Source organism: Phyllopteryx taeniolatus, chromosome 10 (genome assembly GCF_024500385.1).
Source record: "Phyllopteryx taeniolatus isolate TA_2022b chromosome 10, UOR_Ptae_1.2, whole genome shotgun sequence".
Taxonomy (NCBI): Eukaryota; Metazoa; Chordata; class Actinopteri; order Syngnathiformes; family Syngnathidae; genus Phyllopteryx; species Phyllopteryx taeniolatus.
This window is the reverse complement of record NC_084511.1, coordinates 10,703,419-10,726,129: the sequence shown is the minus strand read 5'-3', so window position 1 is coordinate 10,726,129 and position 22,711 is coordinate 10,703,419. Positions and strand designations below refer to the sequence as shown.

The following is a 22,711-nucleotide window of genomic DNA, read 5'->3' as shown; positions in this document are numbered from 1 at the left end:
AAAAATGCATTATACATAGGTAAAAGGGTTTTCCAGAATTTTGAGGTCAACTTTGGGGGGGTGTATTATACATGGGTGTACATTATACACGAGAAATTACTGAATATGCTCGCCATTATTATTGTTTTGTTATAGATTGTGTTTTATGTTTTAATAATCCCAATTCCATTGTATCCGCACCATACAATGACACCTATTCTATTTCTTTTCAATCTTTATGGAAAGCACTTTGTTATAGCTGTGATTGTTTTACCAAGTGCTCCATAAAAAAAGTTGTGCTGAGAGTTGAGTGTCTCAAAGCTGTGCAAGTGTTAAGTACACACATGTAGGTATATAAGTTGCATGTACATACTGTGAGACTGTGAGTGGCTCGTTAAATCGGATAAGGATCCTTTGATTGCTTCAGTAATATTTTGAGAACTGTAACAATTATAATGGTAATACATCATTTGAGGTAACTTTTTATAATTCCAGCAGACAGCGAGTATACTTTGAAGAGTTCGATGCTGTCATTGTTTATTGCTATGCACTTGCTTAGCAAACCTGAAGTTAGCAAGCAGCCTCGCGCCAAAGGTGGACGTCGTGCGTGTATAGTCCATTTCAGCGACCGAACAGGGATGAAAGGTGGCATCTATTTGACATGTACAGGTAAATGCTTTAACTACACCATCACAGTGCCCAAAGCGTTTTCCAGATGCTCACACATTCACCCATTCACACATCAATGGGCGCTGCTGCCATGCAAGGCGCTGCCAGGCCCACTGGGAGCAAATTAGGGTTCAGTGTCTTGTCCAAGGACACTGACAGCAGACAGAGAGCCGCAATTCGAACCATTGACCCTACAGTCAGTCATTGGACAATCAGCTCTACCAACCTACCTTCTTAAATTGCCTGGGGCTTCACTGTTTTTTTGTGTGTTTTATGTGATATAGAATGTGACCATGATGTTTGGGGGGTACTGTTTTCTTCTCTGTCTCTTAAATCACTTTGTGAATGTGTTTTTAAAGGTGCTGTACAAATAAAATAAATTATTATTCTTATTAAATAGCACAAAAGCAACACTTAAACAGTATAGTGTGAATGCGATTGTGATTGTCACATTCAAGTCATTTGTCAAATGACTAAAACGCCACAGAGGCACATTGCTTCTATATAAGGTCTTGATGCATGTGTGTCTATATGTATAGCAGTTTTGGAACAGTGTTATAAATTAAGTTGGTAATGTCAGGAGAAAGAAACATCTTTGAATAAGCAATCATGGCTTTCCATGTGAATAAAACAGAGGGCAATCACTAAAATTGTCTCTTTATACACCAAAATGTATTATCTCCTTGCAATCTACTACATGCAATCCACCAAGAAGACTAATCAGACTTACAACCGTCATTGGATTTGAAACTATACAGTCAGCACATATTTTGGATGCATTAACCTGGGAGAGAATGACATCCAAAACAAAAGGGAAACATATAACAATACTATTCTCAACTGCATGTTTTCATATTTCAAACTGTAGTCTAATATTGTGTTTGCAAATTCTGCCAATAACTCACTTGAAACCATTGAAATAAGCTAATAATCATAATCAATGCGTGAGACTGATTACTAAAGCAAGTATGTATGTAGTTGAACCACATTTCAAACTGTTCCATTCCAAAGAGATAGTGAGATAATAAACATCTAAAAGGGTACTTTTTTGGTTTCTGCCGCATAACCCAAATGCTGTGTTCAATGAACTATTTCGCGTTTCCTTCAGATAACTATTATTTTGAAGAATTCAAAAAAGTGAACACTACTCGGTCCTGAGCTTGAGGGAAAACCAATGAGAGACCCCCAAAAAACAAATAAAAGAAATAATTATGCTTTATGTTAAAAAACAGTACATGTGAAAGCAAATCCCCAAGTTAAAAAAAAAAAAAAAAAGTAAAATCAACATTTTCTCTCGTAGACTCAGTTCAAACATTCAACACAGTCAGAACAGGACACAAATGTTTATGATTCACACAAATCCAGTGAGCTTGCGAGCACACTGCACCTATCCTCCAATAAGCACGTTCATCCTCATGCAGTTATTGGCCTTTAGCACAGTGCCCCCTACTGACACCAGCAGAACTAGAAAAGGGCAGCAAAAAGCATTTGTTTTAAATGTACCAAAATATAAGACCATTTTGATGCTAGTGAATAATTGGATGATTGAACACAATAAATAAACTATATTTGGAATTATATGCCTCTCAAACCATGCACATTTCTTGTTTTGTACATTAGAAATGTATTTTTCCCCATAAATACTAGTTACAACAATAATTTTACTGTTTTATTTTATACATCCAGCTCAGGAAGTGCTTAAATGTTCAACAAGCTAAATCGATGTATTGCTCAGATTCATATTCTTGATGGGCTATAATATAAATCAGTACAGTTAAGAAAGACTTGACGTTCCCAAAGAGTTGACACATCCCCTCTCCCTCTAGCACAAATACTTAAAAGTAACTTAACTTCATTGAGGAAATGTTCTTGCATTTAATCTGCTTTATTTGGGGACAAAAAAATAATACAACAAATGAAGTGTCATTATACCAGATTACATTTTACATTTAACATATCCCATGATTTATTTTGTCATGTTTTGATCATGTCCGATTGATTACCTGATACTTGTTGTAAGTAGGACTTGATTGGACTTACATAGGTAAGTAAGTGTGTGTGTGTGTGTGTGTGTGTATATATATATATATATATATATATATATATATATATATCCATCCATCCATTTTCTGAGCAGCTTATCCTCACAAGGGTCACGGGAGTGCTGGAGCCTATCCCAGCTATCATCGGACAGGAGGCGTGGTACACCCTGAACTGGTTGCCAGCCAATTGCAGGGCTCATATAAACACACAACCATTCGCACTCACATTCACACTTATAGGCAATTTAGAGTCGTCAATTAACCTACCACGCATGTCTTTGGGATGTGGGAGGAAACCGGAGTACCCGGAGAAAACCTACGTAGAGAAAATGGGGGATTGAACCCCGGACCTCAGAACTGTGAGGCAGACACGCTAACCATTCGAGCTCCGTGCCGCTATATATATATATATATGTATATATATATACATATATATATATACATACACACACACACACACACACACACACACACACATATAATTAATTATATATATATAATTATATATATAAAGACAACAAACGTAAAAATGTCCTGCCGATGTGGCGAGATTGACTTTGTGGCTGTCAGGTCTTGGAATGTGTGACATATGACGTGGGAGTGAAAAAAAACATTTATAAAAATAAAACTCCACCATGTCATTAGTGAAATCAATGTGACAGTGCTCTCCTTTGACAATTCCAACTCACTGTCGCTCACATGCTGATATCAGCACCCACCTGTGTCTAAGTATGTACACAACCCCTGGGGGGGGGGGGCTGCATCAGATCGTACAAGGTTCCGCCGCCACTGTCGGAGCACAAAGCGGCCCTGGCTGCTCTGTTGTGGGCCCTCAATGCGTCTCTAATAATCTACCCAGCATGTGTTTATCTTTGTTGGACCAGGTTGTGTGGGGGCGGCAGCCGAGAACAAGGAAGGCAAAGCAGACGAGCTCCTACCAGCCCATGTGTGAGGAGCCTGCAAATCCAGAGGGACTGGCGGCTTTTATGCGAGCGTGTTTTCGCGTCGGCTTCTGTGGTTTGATGAGAGTGATGTGAATCATACGCTACAGCCTTCTCCTTTGAACAATCATCAACGGTACCAATTGCGGGGATTTTTTAGGAGGCACAGTTGTTACACCGAGGCACTCCACGTTGTTTATCCCTAGAATGAGTCACCCATCAAAAAAGCCAGCCAATTAATATGAGTTATGGTGTGATCAACACAAAATTAGAAAAGGTGGGTATCTTTGAGCATCCATAAGAAAAATAGCATTGGTTGGCTCTGTTGGAGGTCTGAGCTCTACAGTTATATACAACAAGGAATTTAGGGCTATGAGTCCTGGAAAATCCATAATATTTAGGTGCAGCAAAAGGTGCAAATCCATGGATTGTTTTTTTTTACTTTTCAGCATTTTTTTCCACAAAAACAAATTAGACAATGAAGCCGTACAGTTTTGGAGATGTCGGGTGCTGGCGAAAGAAGACCCAGGCAGTTAGAACGAAGGACCAGTGGCATAGGCATAAACTTATTGCAGTGGTAACTTGACTTAGTGTTTTTGTTTTGGATTTGTAAGTGTGACTGTGTGTCCCTTTCAATAAATGGCTAAAAGTGTTTTGGTGACCGTCGTTTTCCTTTTTTGTTGTTGTTGTTAAACGTCACTCAAATGGTGGCATATTGAAAGTTGCACATAACTTGAATTTTGGCAACGAATAAAAAAAAAAAAAAAAAAAAGCTGATCAAAACACTGAATTGGCATACTCGTAAGTCAAGTACAACTGCAGTTATTATTTGTTATAGTTCTGCAAAAAGTTGGGTCCAGATTTTGGGGTAGCAACAGTTACCGTAAAAATGATGAGTCATTTTTTTTTTTTTTTTTTAGGTAATAATCTTCATCTTAACGATACGATTATGGTATACACAGGAGGTGTGTGAAAGTTCACAATATGGTGCTGATTAAAATTACGATTGGTGGTTCTGGTTTTTATTGTAGTAAGAGGCCAAAGCAGAAGACATATTGCCAGAGAAGGACTTTGTGACCACCAATACAGATCCAGAGTTATTTATGTATTTATTTTATTTTTTTCATTCATTCATATTAGCATTGTGAGTGATTGTTTGATATTTTTTTCCCAATTCATCAATAATGCACAATTTTTTTTTGAGGACAACATGTTGGTATATGCAGGAATTGACAAGCATTAGTTGTGATCTAAACTAGGGTTGTTTGGTTCTAGTGGCGGTGCACTGATGTAGTTTGTATTTATAGTTACTACAATACTGTGATGAAGTCATTGCATTTTATATTGATTGTTGTCCAAAATAAAGGGACAGAGATATGCAGTAGGTGGGTATAATCCAGTGCTGATCCAAATGTGGATTGTTCAACCTTGTAGGTGCCAATGTAGTACTCAAAAGATTTCTCTATGCTGTTAATTAGACCCCACTAGGAACCACCATCATCACAAGCACATGCACTAACACACAGAGAAACATACAGCAAATGACTTAGGTGGTGCACACAGGGCATGATTGAGTGAAAAGGTGCAGCACAGAAGAAGAACAGCAGCTAATGAGTTATTTAGAGACACTGAACTCGTGTGAGACTCGCCTAAGGTCAAAGCATCCCCTCAGACCTTTAATGAACAAATCCAACTGATGTGAAGAGAGAGATTCATAAGTGTGAGTGTCCAGATTGACCTGCTTAGTGAACCACCGTATCTCTACATCCTAATATGGCTCAAGGCTTTTATTTTTACAATGCAGGCTTCAGTTTGTTCCAGTTTTAGACACAAACCTCAACATATCTGCTTGTCTTAGGGAGAAATAGCATTAATTCATTAGTCCATCAGGAGTTCGGATCAACATTAGTTCCCCCTGAAATTTATTAGTTCTTAACGAGACGTCTTGTATAAGTCCGTTTGTAGGATTGGTTTGGGTAAAGTATGACGGCATGACAGAGCAAGGTCCATAAAGGCACGCTTGGAAACATTTCATATGGAAGAACTTGAACCAACCCTGAACTCTAGATCATCAACCACCAAGGGATGAAGTGGAACAGAGGCAGGTTGTCTCTCTGACCTCTATTTGTTTGTGCGGCATGGTAGTCGACAGGTTAGAGCGTCTGCCTCACAGTTCTGAGGACCGGGGTTCAATCCCCGGCCCCGCCTGTGTGGAGTTTGCATGTTCTCCCCGTGCCTGCGTGGGTTTTCTCCGGGCACTCCGGTTTCCTCCCACATCCCAAAAACATGCATGGTAGGTTAATTGGCAACTCGAAAAATTGCCCGTAGGTGTGAATGTGAGTGTGAATGGTTGTGTGTTTGTATGTGCTCTGCGATTGGCTGGCAACCAGTTCAGGGTGTACCCTGCCTCCTGCCCGATGATAGCTGGGATAGGATCCAGCGCGCCCGCGACCCTAGTAAGGAGAAGCGGCTCAGAAAATGGATGGATGGATGAATTTCTTTGTCATTTCTATGTAGGGTGTAATAACCAATCTGCTCAACCAGTGAGCAACCAGCAGTGGTTTATATTAGTCATATAATATCAGCTTGGCACACTTGGAACCAGGTACTAAAAATGTATCTGGTTTCAACTTGATGATACCTAGTTTTGCCCTTGAAAAAGCAAACAAACAAAAAAAAAAACGAAAAACGAGTAAAGTGTCACTAAGCCAGGTAGGTACTCTACTAGGTACTCTCTAGTAGAAAAGGGCCAAAAGTGAGGCAGTGCTTAACTGTCTATAGGACAGTTAAGCACATGATTTTTGGAGACGTTTCAACAGTAGTCTCAATATCAGTATTACTCGACTTCGTAAAAAGTGTAACAACCCCCAGTTAGTCAGTACGTTTTGCTGCCTGATGTGATTAAAATGAAAATCAAAGTGTGTGAATCCCCTCAGGTTAATTGGTCTTTAACAGTACATTTGCGGAGATTCTCCATTCCCGGGGATGCCTGTGGCCTGTGCAAACTTTAATTAGTCGGTTTTACCTCAGCCAGAGAGGGATTGCAGGAGAGTTGGAAAAGGTGAAAAGAAAGGTCAAGGAGAGTGAGAACACTTTAATGCAAATCTGCATATACAAAGTGTGATTTGTCTAGTCTTTAAAACTGCCAGCTCCGCTACTTAACAATCATCAGCCATGGCTGGATCGCTACTTTCCATGCGGCAAATAATTTATTCATGGACATCGACTCAGTCAGCACTCATAGGCCGATGTGGGCTCCTATTTCAGCGTAACTGATGACACGCCTGCTGGAAACCATTGGTCAGTGGCCAGCCTACCTGCTCGTAGTGGGTTTAAATATTAGTGCAACATCAGTGCGCAAACATACAGTGATAGTAAAACTACCAATAAACATAACTGGAGTCTGAACTTTGCATGTTTACTTGCTTGTACAGGTGGAATACTTGTACTGCTCTGCAAAAGCCTTACATTTTCTAGATTCTCTGTTTATGGGGCAAAGAGCGGGCTATGTGCAGACAACACATCACAACAGAGAGCACAATAATCTTCCACCTTTAATGTCAGGCTTGTCCAAAACGTTTTCAAAGTTCATCAGATTTCTGAGGTATGTACTGTGGAGTTAATAAAGTATGGTGAAAAGGACAGAACCAAATAGAAAAATCAACAAAAACATTGCCGCTCAAAGAAAGGCATCGGCACAGGAACAAAAACGGCGCCCAGAAAGCAACATTTATTTTGCTTAAAAATAGGTACTGAAAAGGAAAACAGACAAGAAGCCCATCACTCTTGTTGACCAAGAAATACAGACGCATGGATACTGCAAAAGGACAATGATCAGGGATAAAGACAAGGAGCTGACAGGAAGGTAAAGCAGAGGGTAGCACTGACATAAATAAGATATCAGAAGTAAGGAGGAAAGTAAGGACTGAGAGACCAAAGTAAATAAAAGAAAAAGGTTAAACCAAAAGGCACCTTTCAGGATTGTTTATTGTGGGTATAAAACGTAAGACTGGGACATATTCTTGGACTGAACCTTTCCTTTTTTATTTTATTTTCCATTTGTTCATCAAATACTATTTGTTACCACCCCAACTAATTTATTTTGAGAAGAGCTGTTCTGAATAACATAAACTTATATGGTACCTCATTTTGCCATATTGACCTTATAGAGCTAAAACGATGTGCAGCAGAAAGTTGCCGCTCCCTGCAATGCATCATTCAAGCTAATAAAAACAAAGCATGATCATATTGCTAGGTTAGCTACATTTCAGTTACAGGAACCTACTAATGAATAACCTTGGTAACATTTCCACAACATGCTGAGCAGCGACAAAATAAAACCGGAGGACCTTTGATAGTTCTTTCTCACAATGTGAGAAATGAAAGAAACTGAACTTTAATGCCGTAGAAAAAGGCTAATTTAGCGGAATGATGTTGACCAGCATGTTTCAGTGAAGTTAGGTTAAGCATAAATATTATTTGATCGTCAATCATATTGGTTAGCGCGTCAGGCTTTATGCTACGTTAAGACCGGACGCAAAGCGAAATTTCACCTCGCGTTACTTGCATGAGTTTGATCGCGGGGTAATTCATACATACTAAACTCTTATGCACGACATTGATATGTTCCTCCCTGCTCCGTGCTCTTCAGCACTGTGACCGGTGTAAGTAAATGCAGCATAGTTGAGAGGGCTGGGTTGGAATCTTGGCTTAGGCCTTCCAATGTGGAGTTTGCATGTTCACCCTGTGCTTTTGTTGTTGTTTTTTTCCAGGTACTGCCAATTATATTGTCCATATGTGTGAATGTGAGTGTGAATGGTTGTTTGTCAATATACTGTGTGCCATGTCTTTGCCTGGTAACTTGTCCGGAGTGTACAGGAATGCGATAGGCTCCAGGTCACTCACATTTCTATCAAGTAAACATAATTGATGGACAGATGTCAATGATCTGTTCAACAGAAGATCATTATCCAATGTTGTTGGCAAGAACAGTGATCATCATTTGTCACCAGAAAAAAGTAAACATGGTTTGAAGTGGAAGCAGCTGTTTGAACGACAGTTCTGGTATCCAACGGACATACCTTGCACACACAACCTCTAACCATGTAACAGTGCAATTCAAAATCAAGTGGACTTATGGTTTTACAACAACCGTATTCTACATCTCCACTGTGACTCATTTGACATAACACCCTTGAGCTAAATTGGACTCTCTGACATACTGAAACTGTTTCACAATTCAGGTGTTTCCGGCCCAGACAATTTCCCTCAGTGATGCTGTTGTTAGTTTTGTTCATTTTCAGGGTGACTGTGAATCACAATTTGTAATCACATTGGTCTATCCACCTCACTTAACTCTTTTTTTTTGCGCCTCTGTGATTTACCTTGCCGTGGTTTGAAAAGTCATGATTGTTTATATTCAGGGACCCCATCCTGAATACACTCCAGAATTGATTGCGTCCAGCAGGTGACATCACAGTTGTTCTCTTCCCCCAACACTCTTCCTGTCTATCCTTGAGCCCATTTCTCTTGGCAATAAACAATTCGAGAAAAAGGCTCAACGGCAACTCAAACGTAATACCATGTAGCAAGCTCAGCAGGTGACTGGGTTTCTGGCTGTCTATCTGGTAGGGTGTTAGCCACCAGAGGAATAGGGCTTGTGTGCACCTTCTGATAGGTATGAAATCAAAAGTCCTCATGCAATCCAAATCCAAACCACTTTTACAGAGGTCAACTTTAGACAACAGATAGGCAAAAGTTGATAATTGTGGAAATGGGTGATTTCTCATTTCACAAGCAAGATGATGCTAAAAAAAATGGAGGTGGAAACATAATAATCCGTCTGCTAACTGAACTAAAAGTTGAAGTTGTCATGCTGCAAGTCAGAAATCACATAAAATGTAAGCACTGCATTATGTTTAAATTGGACTAATTTAAAGGCGAGTGACAATTAACCATTGAACTACACATTGGGGAAAAAACAATTTAAATATTCTCCATATCACCACAAAAACAACAAATGATAAACCTAACCAATAGCTAGCTTGCCTTGTAGTATTATACTCCACAGTCTCCACTTTGTTGCAACGGTTTGCTTTTTTGCTCCCCTCAGTCTCCCCTCAAATTACATTTTTTGAGCCAACGCAGTGGCATGGGCAGCTTAAAACAAGACCAGAAAAAGATGACATAGCTAAAACAGTTCATTAAACCGTGTCCAAAGGATCACAAGGGGAGGAAATAAGACTAATGTACAAGGGATATTTATTTTTAAAGAGAGATTCTGATGACTGAATTAGAGTAACAGAAGGGCAGTAAATGTGCATGGGGGGTGCAGACATGGGAGGCTGTCGGCGGCAGGTATCAAAGACAGCTAATATTCAGAGGGCTAAAGTTAAAGTGCAGTCTGAAAGCCAGAATAGCTTTCATCTGAGAGGAGAAGATTAAAATCAGTGGGACATCACAGTAAGGCAATATGAAGCCGGAATTAGAGCAAATCTTTCTCTCCCTCCCTCACACACACACACACACACAAACACATGCATGTACGCACACACATAGACAGTCTCTGACAATAAAGCAATTACTTGTCATTAATATTTAAGAGTCCAATCCCCATTCATATGTGCTATATAAAAAAAGATGAGCAGACTGAAGAACTGACCGTTGAGATAATCATAGTGGGCCAAACAGAGAGAAATGAACATCAAGCTGTTTTATGTTTTAATGAAAAAAATGTATCCCACTTGCACCAGCAATTAATGGCTTCACGTCCAAAATGAGGAAACACTACCATTTGGGCTTTTTTTGTTTGCTAAAATGAGATGAAAACCTATCAAGGTGGCTTGAAATAACAATGGATTTTTAATCTGGGCTCTGTGATTTACTGGTTGGAGTCTAGGTCTTCAGCCATCAAAATCATTAAGCAAAGGGAATCAGGGCTATCCTTCAGCAACATTGGGAGACACTTGACAGGATGAGTATGTGCAAAAATGCCAATTGAGATTGCGTTTGTGGGGAACGGCTGTTAACCAATGAGCTGGATAGAGCGTGGCCATTTCTCTTGAATAGAAGTTGGTCAAGGCCTTTGACGGATATCATCATGTTACCAGTGCAAGTAGGTGACTAGACTTGTGACTACATTTTCTACAATAGTGCAGTGGAAAAACACAGAGACCCCATGCATACATTTTCTATCACGCTTATCCACTTTGGGGTTGTGGGTGAGCTGCAGCCTATACCAGCTGACTTTGGACGAGAGACCGGTCTGGACTGGTCCCCAGTCAATTGCAGGGGACATTTAGACAAGCAACTATTCACACCTATAAATACATATAAACAAACATTCAGGTAATAATTCAATAAAGCATGCATGTTTTGAAGTGTAGGAGGAAACCGGAAACCCACGCAAGCAGGAGAAGAACAGGAAACGTAGCGATTCGAACCCACAAACTCTCAGCTGTAGCTCAGTCAATGCACAAAATACATTGTATAAAAGGTCTGATTAACACAGCAGTTGCTGTCAGACTTCTACTAAACATAAGCCATCTCCTGATCACAAACATACAGTTGCTTACAGTTTCTTAAAACAGTGTAAAAACCAGAATGTACTACATGTTGACACAGACATTACTTTGTGATAACACGGAGCTGACTGCTCTGATAAATTACAATGAGGAACGACAAAAGCCTGTTTTTAACTATCCGTCAAAGTCGGCTTTATCCCACTGTTGCTGTTTTTGAACCGAATAATGGGTTCTGGTTGGACTCCGCCAAGGCTGCCCTTTGTCACCAATTCTGTTATTAACTTTTATGGACAGAATTTCTAGGTGGAGACGTTTGAGTGTGTTTGATCTGGTGGCCCAATTGACTCTGATGTTAACAGAGTTATTAGGAGGCTTATTAGTCAGGGTCCGAGCTCCATCTTAATCCCCTCACAATTCCATCATTACTGCAATTCTGGCAGGTTCATTACGGCCCTGCTGTCGGGGTTTGAGGAACTGCCGGTGCCAATGCTGAGGTTCACTATGTTTGTGGTGGTGGGGGAGTCACGGTAAAGAAAATGACCCACATACATCCCCGTGTGATGCAGGAGGAGGATGCACCCAACACTTGTGGAGTTAAACTACAGCTGTAAAGGTAGCTTAATGGAGCAATTAGCATCTATGGGTTTGACGTTCAATGAAAATTAACTGACTATTGAATTGCATTTCTAAATTAATATAAAAAATAAAAAATGCATTTCTAAGACATATACCAGTTGTAGATGGTTTGGGGTAGCTAAACTACTTCACATTCAACAAAATAAGCCAAATGATTCTCGTCAAGAGATTCAACAGCTGAAAATCCCCTCTCTGAAGGCAGATACGTTGACACACTACATTCACCATCCTGGGGAACCTCACCCCAGCACATCACACCATGTACAGTATTTGATGTACTGTATGTTCCACAAAACTGCACAATTTAATTTTTTTAGTTCAAAATGGTCCTGCAACAAACTTTGCTAACTTTTTAGATTTTAATAGCAGCCAGTTTAGGCGGCAAACGAGTTGCGTCTGAACAGGAAAAGTGTTATAAGGTAGGTATAATGACCTTATCATTTCACCAGAGCAGGGGAAGCAGCAGACTATTCTATGGCAACCTGTTTAGGCAACCAAAAAGGGATAAGTGGTAGATAAGCGGTAGAAAAGCAATGGGAGGATTTTTTTTTCAAATTCATTTAGTTTATTGTTTTTTTCCCCCCAAGACAAGATAGTATTTATCGTAGGAATGGAATAAAACAAAACAACCAAAAAAGACCCAACAGAGAAGCAGGAGAGGTGAGCCTGAGACTATAGGCTAAACCTCGACACATTCAAATGCAAAAGCTAGGTACAACCCCAATTCCAATGAAGTTGGGACGTTGTGTTAAACATAAATAAAAACAAAATACAATGATTTACAAATCGTGTTCAACTTAAATTTAACTGAATACACTACAAAGACAAGATATTTAATGTTCAAACTGATAAACTGTATTGTTTTTCGCAAATCATCATTAACTTTGAATTTTATGGCTGCAACACGTTTCTAAAAAGCTGGGACAGGTGGCAAAAAAGACTGAGAAAGTTGAGGAATGCTCATCAAACACCTGTTCGGAACATCCCACTGGTGAACAGGCTAATTGGGAACAGGTGGGTGCCATGATTGGATATAAAAGGAGCTTCCCTGAATTGCTCAGTCATTCACAAGCAAAGATGGGGCGAGGTTCACCTCTTTGTGAACAAGTGTTTGAGAAAATAGACAACAGTTTAAGGACAATGTTCCTCAATGTACAATTGCAAGGAATTTAGGGATTTCATGTTTATTTTCATTAAAAAATATGTTCTTTTTAGTGTTAGTTAGGTAGTTATGGCTCACAAAAATTGTCACTTTGAATTGTCAAATTGATTAAATTTTCAATGACAGTCTGTTTAAGGCAGAAAACTAGTCAGGCTGGAATTAATTGAGCTCTCTATCAGTCACTGCCAAGTAGTGCAATCAATTACTGACGTCAAGATGTAGCAACTACAAAGCATAACCTTATTCATACCGAATGTTTGCTGACATTTGTTTTTAATGACCAAAAATGAAAAGATTTATTATACCCAACCCTAATAGATGTAAGAGGGTAATTGTCAGAATGTGGGCCATAAACTAAAGAGACATAAACCTGCCAGTTCCCAAGCACAACAATGAATGAACTACATGAGGCTGTCTGAGAACACAGCTGCTTAGTGTCTGGAGAATTTACAGCAACGTGGGAGCGGATTAATGATGTTTGTAAGAAGAATGGAAGAATACAAACAGTCTGGTGGTGGCACAGTGTGGGTGGGGCTTAATGATAAGAAATACCCAAGCACGGCAAGGAAAAGAGAGACAAAGATTCTGTAACCTCTGATGAAGAAATCTGCGACAGCAGCTAAAGATTAGCTTGTTTACACAACCACAATTCATGTCGGGCCTCCTGCAAGTCCGGCAAACCAAAGCAAGTATTTCAAACAGGTGACAAGGGATCTGACAAGGACAGTTGTGTCTCCTACATTATGCATCATTATAGGTAAAGGGAGGAAAGGATGAAATGTACCTCGCAACATCAATGAGACCCCATAATGAAGGCTTAAAGTCTGATGTCATATATTCATGGCTACAACCATACCGGCCGGCATCCCTAAAATCTTGTATGAAATCAATACTCATTATTGTCAAAGATGCATAATGAATACATGAGGCATAATGAGGGGGATTTTAGTTTCAATCCATCACACTGTTGTATAAGGAAGCCTTGTCCATCACCACATGATGTGAGGCAAGCAAGGAAACGTTTCGGGGCTTGCAAAGTTTACCAGCATCCATCTTATTTCACATTGAAGTGCAAAAGTTCCAGCTGAATGGATTGCCTTTCAAATGCAGCGGGCCATGGCAACACACATTCAATCCTGGATTGAATCTGATTTGATCCAGAGAGCCACACAAAGGCAAAACCCACTGATTGATAAAGCCAGGCCGTAGAGGAGGGGGGGAAAGTCAATAAAGAAGCGTATTAAGAAGGAAAGCAATGGTGGTGAGGAAGAAAAGAAGAAGAGCGAGAGAAAAGGCGAAAGCAAATAGTAACGGACTCTTTCAATAAGACACGGACCGGTTGTTCTTAAAAGAATATTTCATGTATTGTACACATGTTGAAAAGATGAGAGCGAATAGAGATGAGTGGCTGTGATAATGTACTGTGAGTTGAGGTACACAATTTTTCTATCTCAGAGAATTCGATGGTGTCAAAGATGAAAGAAAAATAGAATAGAATCGATTTCCACACCTTACTCATTGAGTAACGCATGGCTAACTCCACTAAGAGATCACTGTAAGTCTTTAAACCAGAATACAAAAAGGATGTAGAATGAATGGACTTTGTGATACCATTATATTACATTTTGTATTCTAAAAAAGTAACTTGTTAAAAATACATAACATTTAAAGAACACATTCACCTCGCATAGAATCTAGAGGTCAGCTTGGATACAGGACCCAGCTCACCGGTGACCCTAATGAGGATAAGAGTTATGGAAAGTAGATTAATCTCTCTCTCTCTCTCTCTCTCTCTCTCTCTCTCTCTCTCTCTCTCTCTCTCTCTCTCTCTCTCATATATATATTTGTACTTTTCCAACCTTTTTTTTACCATTAAGTGTTCACTTTATGTCGTATAGTGATATATTGATTTACTGGCCTGACTTCTGTGCAGACATCTTAGGTTCAATACCCACTCAGCTACGGTCCAAATGTGAGTGTGAATGGTTGTCTGTCGCTATGTGCACTGTACCGTATTTTCACGACCACAAGGCACACTTAAAAGTCTTAGATGTTCTCCAAAATGGACGGGGCGCCTTATAATGTGGTGCACCTTATGTGTGCACTGAGTTCCAAAATCTGTAAATGTTGTTGTGCGATTTTGATGAGCGCTCCGCTTGACTGACTGGGAGCATTTCCTGCCGACACGCTGCTTATATAGAGGAAAGGCGGACGTGACTGAGGACAGCATGCGGACGTTAAAGGGTGCACGTGAAAGAGGACGCTAAAGGCACGCCCCCGGTAGGTATATAGTGCCGGTCTGTGCATCGGTTTGGCTAAGGACCCCCGAAAATGGCACCTCCAAAGAGACACACTTACAAAGCACAGTTTAAACTGCAAGCTATCAGTTACACGGAGGAACATGGGAATCGAGCAGCCGCGAGAGAATTCAAGATCAACGAATCCATGGTTCGCAAGTGGATGCCTGGGCGAAGGTATCTGCTTTGACTGTTGTCCGAGCTTTCGCGAAAGCCGGCATCATTCCTGAACAGCCCCCCGGCAACGAGACTGACTCCGACAATGACGAGAGGGAACCCGGCATGTTTGATAGAGAACTTGCTCAGCTTTTCATTTCGGATACATAAGATGAGGACTTTGATGGATTTGTGGATGAGGATTGATAAAAAAATAACGTAACGTATGTGTTAAATGTAGAAATAGACCCCGTAACTGAGACTGCGCCTTTTAATACGGTGCGCCTTATGGTCGCGAAAATACGGTAATTGGATGTCAACTATTCCAGACCTTTCGCCCCAAGTCAGCTGGGGTAGACTCCAGCTGCCCATGACCCAGGACAGGGTAAGTGGTAAAGAAAACATTGGACGATAAGTAATTTCAACATGTTAAGATTAATGAGAATCCCACACAGCAATTTTCTCACAAATGATTTTGAGATTTGTGTCTATTTTGATGGCTTTGCTGAGAAAATAATCATATAATCTGATCATATGCACTCATAAAAAGTGAGAGACAAAACTGAAGGGGTATAATGTTGCTTTGTCGTTTTAGAGACTTTGACTCACACTAAAGATGTGAAAATTCAGGATTGCCATTGCGTTCTTTTCTTTCCTTTGTGCTGTAACCCTTAGAAATGTGGCTTTAACAGATGTCTTTTTTTTGCAACATTAACTGAGGGCAGCTCTAGGGAATGCATTTCCACCTGCTTGCCTCATCCTGTGTGATACACAAGAGCACACACTGATACAGCATTAATACCTCCCTTTTTCGTTTAAAAATAATTTGTTCATTTTGAATTTGAAAAATAGTATACAACAGAGAATTATTTTTACCAGTGAATCAGCGGAAACATAATGGTTCCAAGAAGCTGAGGTTACAACAGGAGCCTCGTGCGACACGCATTGTGACACATTTTAGGCATTTTACACACAAACCCACTCTGGCTGGCTCCACCACCTCACGAGTAGGTTGGATATTAAACATTAAACATCATTTTTCATTCATGAGAAAATCATGTTCTGTTTTAACAATCCAGGCATAAGAGCTGAGGAAGGGAAGTTGCTGCAGGGGTAATTGATATGGATCCAGCAAAGGTAACTCACAGGGGAAACGCTGGATTGTAAATTCTTACCCTACCAGCGGGGATATAGCCTATCTATTGAACTTTTTTAAGCCCTAAAGAGGAGAAAGGGGATGTTAATAAAGAATTCAAGAGGTCATTCAAAGGGGAATTAAAGTGATGTTTTTTGTGGAACTCCCCATGGTGAGATGCAGTCTTGCAGTTAGAGATTATTACGTCCTCCTTATAATTTTTTCAGTTTGTTAGTTTTCACTAAAATGAAATGAGGCACGGGCCAAGTACCCATTATGATTTTCATCATTTGTAACATTTCCTAATATAGAGTACAATGTTTGTCACAAAAGGGTCCAGGACTGGTGTCGAAAAAGATAAATTGTTCCATTTTTCCTTTTTGTGACCCTCAGTGCAAAAAGTTTGAAAATCCCAGATTTAGTCTTCAATGAACCTAAAACATGCCTCCCTTGCAAGCACGAGGAGAACATGCGAACTCCACATAGGAGGGCCTGAGATAAGATTTGAGCCCAGAACATTTCCACTGTCAGGCAAATGTGCTAGCCACTACAGTACCATGAGGACACAAACATCTTATATGTTTTCTTTATCTGAAAAACCAATCCAAAATATACTTTTTGGGGTTAAAAAAGCCACAACAATTGGAGATACTGTAAATGCTTTTTGTTGGACAGCATCGACATGTGCCAACAGGGGGTATTCAACCCTTCTGTTCGGTAGGGCAACCTGCAGGTAAACATGCTGCACAATGCACAGTCACTGTAGATTATTTTGACAACATTTCAAAAATGCAACACCGAAAATGTGTTTCCACGCTTTGTGTGTGCATGGCATATTCTGCTTATAATGCCTATTAATGCGATTGGTTCTTTTGCCATTTGGGGCGTATCAACCACACGCACACCTGAGTTTGATTAACTGTCTGCACACCTAACCAAAGGAACTACATTTTCTTGAAATACACACAAATCACACTAAGAGACACATTTTGGGTATAGAGGAGAGGATGGGCCTTACTCTGCATGAATGGAGGTCTCCGCTTTCTATTTCAATGACAAGAGGTCCTCGGTTTACGACCACACAAACATATGAGGTTAAAAATGGTGTGCAAGAGAAAATGAATATCTGGTCAGTTATCACTGTACTTTCATTTGTTTATACTTATGTCCGATAAGTGTTTGTCTTACAAATATTAGTAGGATTTTTTTGTTGTTGATATTGATCTCTTAGAAGTGTTTTTACTCCATATATAATTAAGACTTTACAACAATGATACCTCAGTCATACCCAACAGTTTGGCAGACAGTGAACAACTAAAGACCAAGTTAAGTGTTTGCGTCAAGCTGTTTATTCCCACTCTTACTTGAAGTTTACTTTAAAACTAACATGAAACAAAGAGAATTACATTTAGTTTATTTAACCATGCAAGTTTGTCTTACGAAAGTCTGCTAGCTTAATGCTAACAAACAATGCAAAACGTCATAGATGGGCTAATGAAATTAGCATCAATGTTGGTGGAACTATAAACCTCTAAACAACGTATATTTGAACACGACACATGTAGACAGAGCCTACAACAATACTCACAATCAAATATTATTCATCGTCTGCGAAAACCGCCCGCTAATATATTAGTATGGCGGTCATGTTAAAGTGCACACACCAGAATCAGGAGCACAAATCCCCATTTAATTATGATCGCAAAAAACTTTTTTATGTTTTTTTTGTATTGAGGTATGTTTTTACTGTATGTTTTTTTTTCATAAAGTACAATATCTTTATAGTTTTTCCACTTTTAAATGATCTTTCTTGCACTGTACAGTTTTAGTTTTTTTTAATCTTTGTTATTAAATGCTTTTAAGTTGTGTTTTATTGTTCTCTTTACTTTTAAATGATTTTAATTATGTAAAGCACATTGAGTTACCTTGTGTGTGAAAACCATCCAATCCATTTTCTGTACCGCCTATCCTCACTAGGGTCGTTGGTGGCTGGAGCCTATCTTAGCTGACTTCGGGCGAGATGCGGGGTACACCCTGAAGTGGTTGCCAGCCAATCAATCGCAGCGCACATAGAAACAAACAACCATTCGCACTCATGTTCACACCTACAGGAAATTTAGAGTTTTCAATTAACCTATCACGCATGTTTGTGGGATGTGGGAGGAAACCGGAGAACCCGGAGAAAACCCACGCAGGCATGGGGAAACATGCGAACTCCACACAGGCGAGGCCGGCAAACTCCACACAGGCGATATGCACAAATGTGGCTTTTGTCACCACCCTAGGAACGTAACTCCGTCATAAACCCTTTGTAACTAAAACAAACTGCAACCATGTGAGAGGTAAGTCTAAAAAAGATATCTACAGTTAAACATTCAAGTGTCAATTTAAGAAATAAGGTTTCTGGCAGATAACCTTAGGTGAAATGTGACTGGTGGCCCTGTACCTGCCACTTTATTAAACCTCGCTACAGCCTCCTCACTTTTCATCTGTATTATGTCAGGAAATCCCCCTGCAGGTATCGAGGCAAAATTTCGATTCATTTCACAGATATATAGAAAAAAAGACTGATCAACTTAGTTTGAAAACACGGGGCCTGTAAGAAAGCTGTTGGTAACCAAACAGATGTTGGGTGTATGTCGAATGATTGAACGATGGGTATACTTATGTCTACATAGCATAACAGAGCTCACTTTTTTGACTGGTCAGCACTTGACAGGGCTTGAACTTCTCCCTCTACTGCTGTTTGAATTAGTGGGGCAAAATACACTCAAACACACAGACACACGGATGCACATATAAACACACTGTCAAAAGGGGGCTTATCACACACCACATCACCATGAGGGTAAAGTGCTTCCACATACACAATTCCATACATAAACAAAGCCTCCCTGTACAGTGCTTGAGTTATATTCATCAGCAAGTTAGGAAATGTTGGTGAAACAAATTGGCCAGGACAAGAAAAGTCCCAGAGAAAAAAAAAAAAAAGCACAAAAAATAATTAATGAATGTACTGTAGGAGTGGTTTGGTAGACCGGAAAAGGCGAGAAACACATCCAGCAAAATACTGGAGAAACGTATCCCTTTGGTGCGCCCACACAAAATGCTGATTGGAAAAACGCAAGTCTCGTCTCGGCTACAAAGACCAAATACGACATGCAGTCGCATTGCGATAAAAATTCCATTAACATATAGCAGGAGCATTGCTATCACGAACAGCCACAAAGCTGAGAATTAAAGGCAATCTGCCACTGTTTAATATTTTAGGGAGTGTCACAAGAGTGTGTGAGGACAATAATGAAGCAAGGAGGGACTTGTGTGTGTCTGTGTTTGTGTGTTAATGGGGGAGGGGACAGTGGAGAAGTGAAAAAGATGAGATGGCGCCTCATTTCTTACCTTTGCTCTGTGACGAGAAACAGTGAGAGAGCTGTGCAAACAGGTCAGGATTCTCAAACTTCTCTTCTTTCACTTTGATCCAGATGCAATTCTCCGCCATTTCCTGCGGCACTATCTGCAGTAACACAAGGATTCCATTATCAAGCCAATCAGAGAGCGCAAAAAGTGCCACTAGAAAAAAGTCTCAGTTGTTATTGTATGTTTTCTATGTGCGCACACACGGACACACATCCTTGTTTTTGACTTCTTAGGCTGGATTTACACTGCAGTTTCAAGTTCCCAATTCACATTGAATGTCTATATTCGATCTGCTTGACTGTCTATTTAAAGTGTACACGTGATGACACATATCCAATGTGACTCTGCGTACAGAGACGGAACGCAAGAAACAACAAGCATGCTCAGAAGCCCAAATTGAAATGGAATAACTCTAGTGTTAACAACGGGCAGGAATAACACGCAAGTACAGTATCCCCCGCAGTCAAGCGCAGGGCACATATCTGATTCTGTGTATTTCTGTTTTTTTTTTTAATTGTTTATTTATGTTTATGTTTTTTTTGTTTTGTTTTTTTAATGCTGCTACGTGTAAAGCATATCAAAATCATGCCACTTGAGATATGAATTGTGTCACTTGGATCATGCAGTGTTAATCCACCCTTAGTACCGGTGTAGGAAACAAACAAACAAACAAAAAATAATACAACTGTCTCCATTGTAGTGTTATGTGTCTGATAGCGTAAGACTTGTGTTGGGATTCATTTAAGGCATTATGTGTAATAATGCAAAACATGACCATGATCTAATAAAACAGCTACCACAAGATAGGCATGTATAGCTAGCGCTTTTATTTTACGTAATAGAAATAGCTGAAGTACATTTTGGGTACTGTAATTTTAAGTTAAAACAAGGAAATGTTTAATTGAACCTTGTCATTTTGTTAAATAAATTATGAGAAGTAAATGTGTAATCTTTCGGAATGCCTTTATCAAAAATAAGGAAAATAATTAAAACTTGTAGATATACTGTATTTAAAATAAGCACCCGAAAAACCTGCCTAAAGAACAAGCAAATAGGAATTGTTAAGATTCTGTATATGAGGTTGACATCTCACCTCATTGACTCACAGGTACCTCAAAACTAATGCTTTCTCACTAATAACAAGCAATATGTCTTGAAATAATGTATCCTTTTGTTGAAATATGTTCCTAAATAAAGAGTAAAACAAGAACAATAAGTCAATATCATACCAGAACAAAAACAAGCACAGTGCCCTTGTTTCAAGGTATTTTATCTTGCTGATGTTTATGTTTTTGCACTGTATGTGGTTCTGATATTTTTACCCCGAGGTTGCATATCACTATGGAACTATTCTTGAAATATGATGTTAAAATATTGATAGAAACAGAGGGTTGTGAGAAAAACAAAAAATGCCTAAAATGCGGGAACTTTACTACTGTTAAATTTCTTACAGATATGTAGGGGTTTAAGCAATCTATAATGTAAAAATGATTTTATTTTAAGCATGACTCTCTTCTATTTTACTCATAATTATTTCATCCATTCCTTTAGTCACATCAATTTGCCGTAATTATTAGTACATGACTCTGCTTGTATCGACTTTATATATAACTTAAACGCATTAAATGTATCACACAGTTCTGCTTCTATCCGAAATGTAACTGTGGCTTTAATTGTATTCCTCAGACTTGCCCTTTATTTTCCCTCCACTTGTGACTGGTAAAGCAGTGCCACCACATCGCCACAAAGTGGGAGGCATACTGAAATTGTGAATTGAGAAAGATATGTACTATTAAACCTATTTCTGATGTCAGTGGCAATATCACTTTAACTACTGTATCTACTAATTGTCCATACTATACTATACATGGAGCTATGGTTTAGTGATTGCTGAAAACTTACTTTCCAAAGTCCTTTGATTTCTTCTGTGTCAGGACATACTGTGGCTACAATTGTTATGAAAAATAACAACTTTATACAACTAATTCCCATTTGCCACCGGCGCACGTGCACTTCCAATCTACGAAGGCAGGAGACTGTTTTGCCTGTCAAAACAATACATTGTTTGTCCTCAGGTGCTTATGAATTTTATTTGCATTACCAAACCATTCTTCCTACAAAGCAAAGCTATTCTTCAACGCACGCTATAACTACTTCTAAACATAGACTAGTCACAATGACAAGACTAATCACGGTGACATCATCATATAAATTAAACATTTATACATAAGGAAGACTTACAGGTACAGTACCTGAGAATGAAAAAAATGCTAATTTTATATTTCTGAGATCATAAATAACTATCCTCTTATTAGTTTATGTATAAGAATCCTACATATATTTGCATTCATGTTTTTTTCAAAAAGGTCAACTGAAATCTAACATAATCTGAAGAAATGTGTCACTGGCCTAAAGTTAAAAATGTAGAGGTAGCTTCAGAAGAAGTTACAATGGCACAGTGTAGTCAAAAAGAACTACATTAAATTAACAAAACATTAAAAAAAAAAAAAAAAGAATCCAATGAAATGGTTATTCTAATAAAATGGCACACTAATGTAATTCAGTGTTGATTCAATTATGCTCAAAACGTGGACTTCTAAGGGCATTTGAGGAGAGGGGATTGTTTACTTTCGGATCCTTGGGACTGCTTATTGGGTATTGACTTGACTAGAGGCTTCAGAATAGATCTCCTTTTTTGGTATTTCAGGTTTAATTCAGTTAGATGACGAAATCAGTCATATCATCTTTGTACAG

At 39.2% G+C, this 22,711-nt stretch overlaps 1 protein-coding gene across 10 annotated transcripts in view; it reads right to left on the bottom strand.

Annotated features, from left to right (window-relative positions):
- diaph2 (diaphanous-related formin 2) overlaps nt 1–22,711 on the bottom strand; it is a 563,702-nt gene that overhangs the window by 308,205 nt on the left and 232,786 nt on the right. For all 10 annotated transcript variants that reach the window (XM_061787877.1, XM_061787869.1, XM_061787876.1 and 7 more), the window contains one exon: nt 19,940–20,054. In XM_061787877.1, coding sequence (XP_061643861.1) covers nt 19,940–20,054 — 115 coding nt within the window. The remainder of the gene's footprint in view (nt 1–19,939; nt 20,055–22,711) is intronic.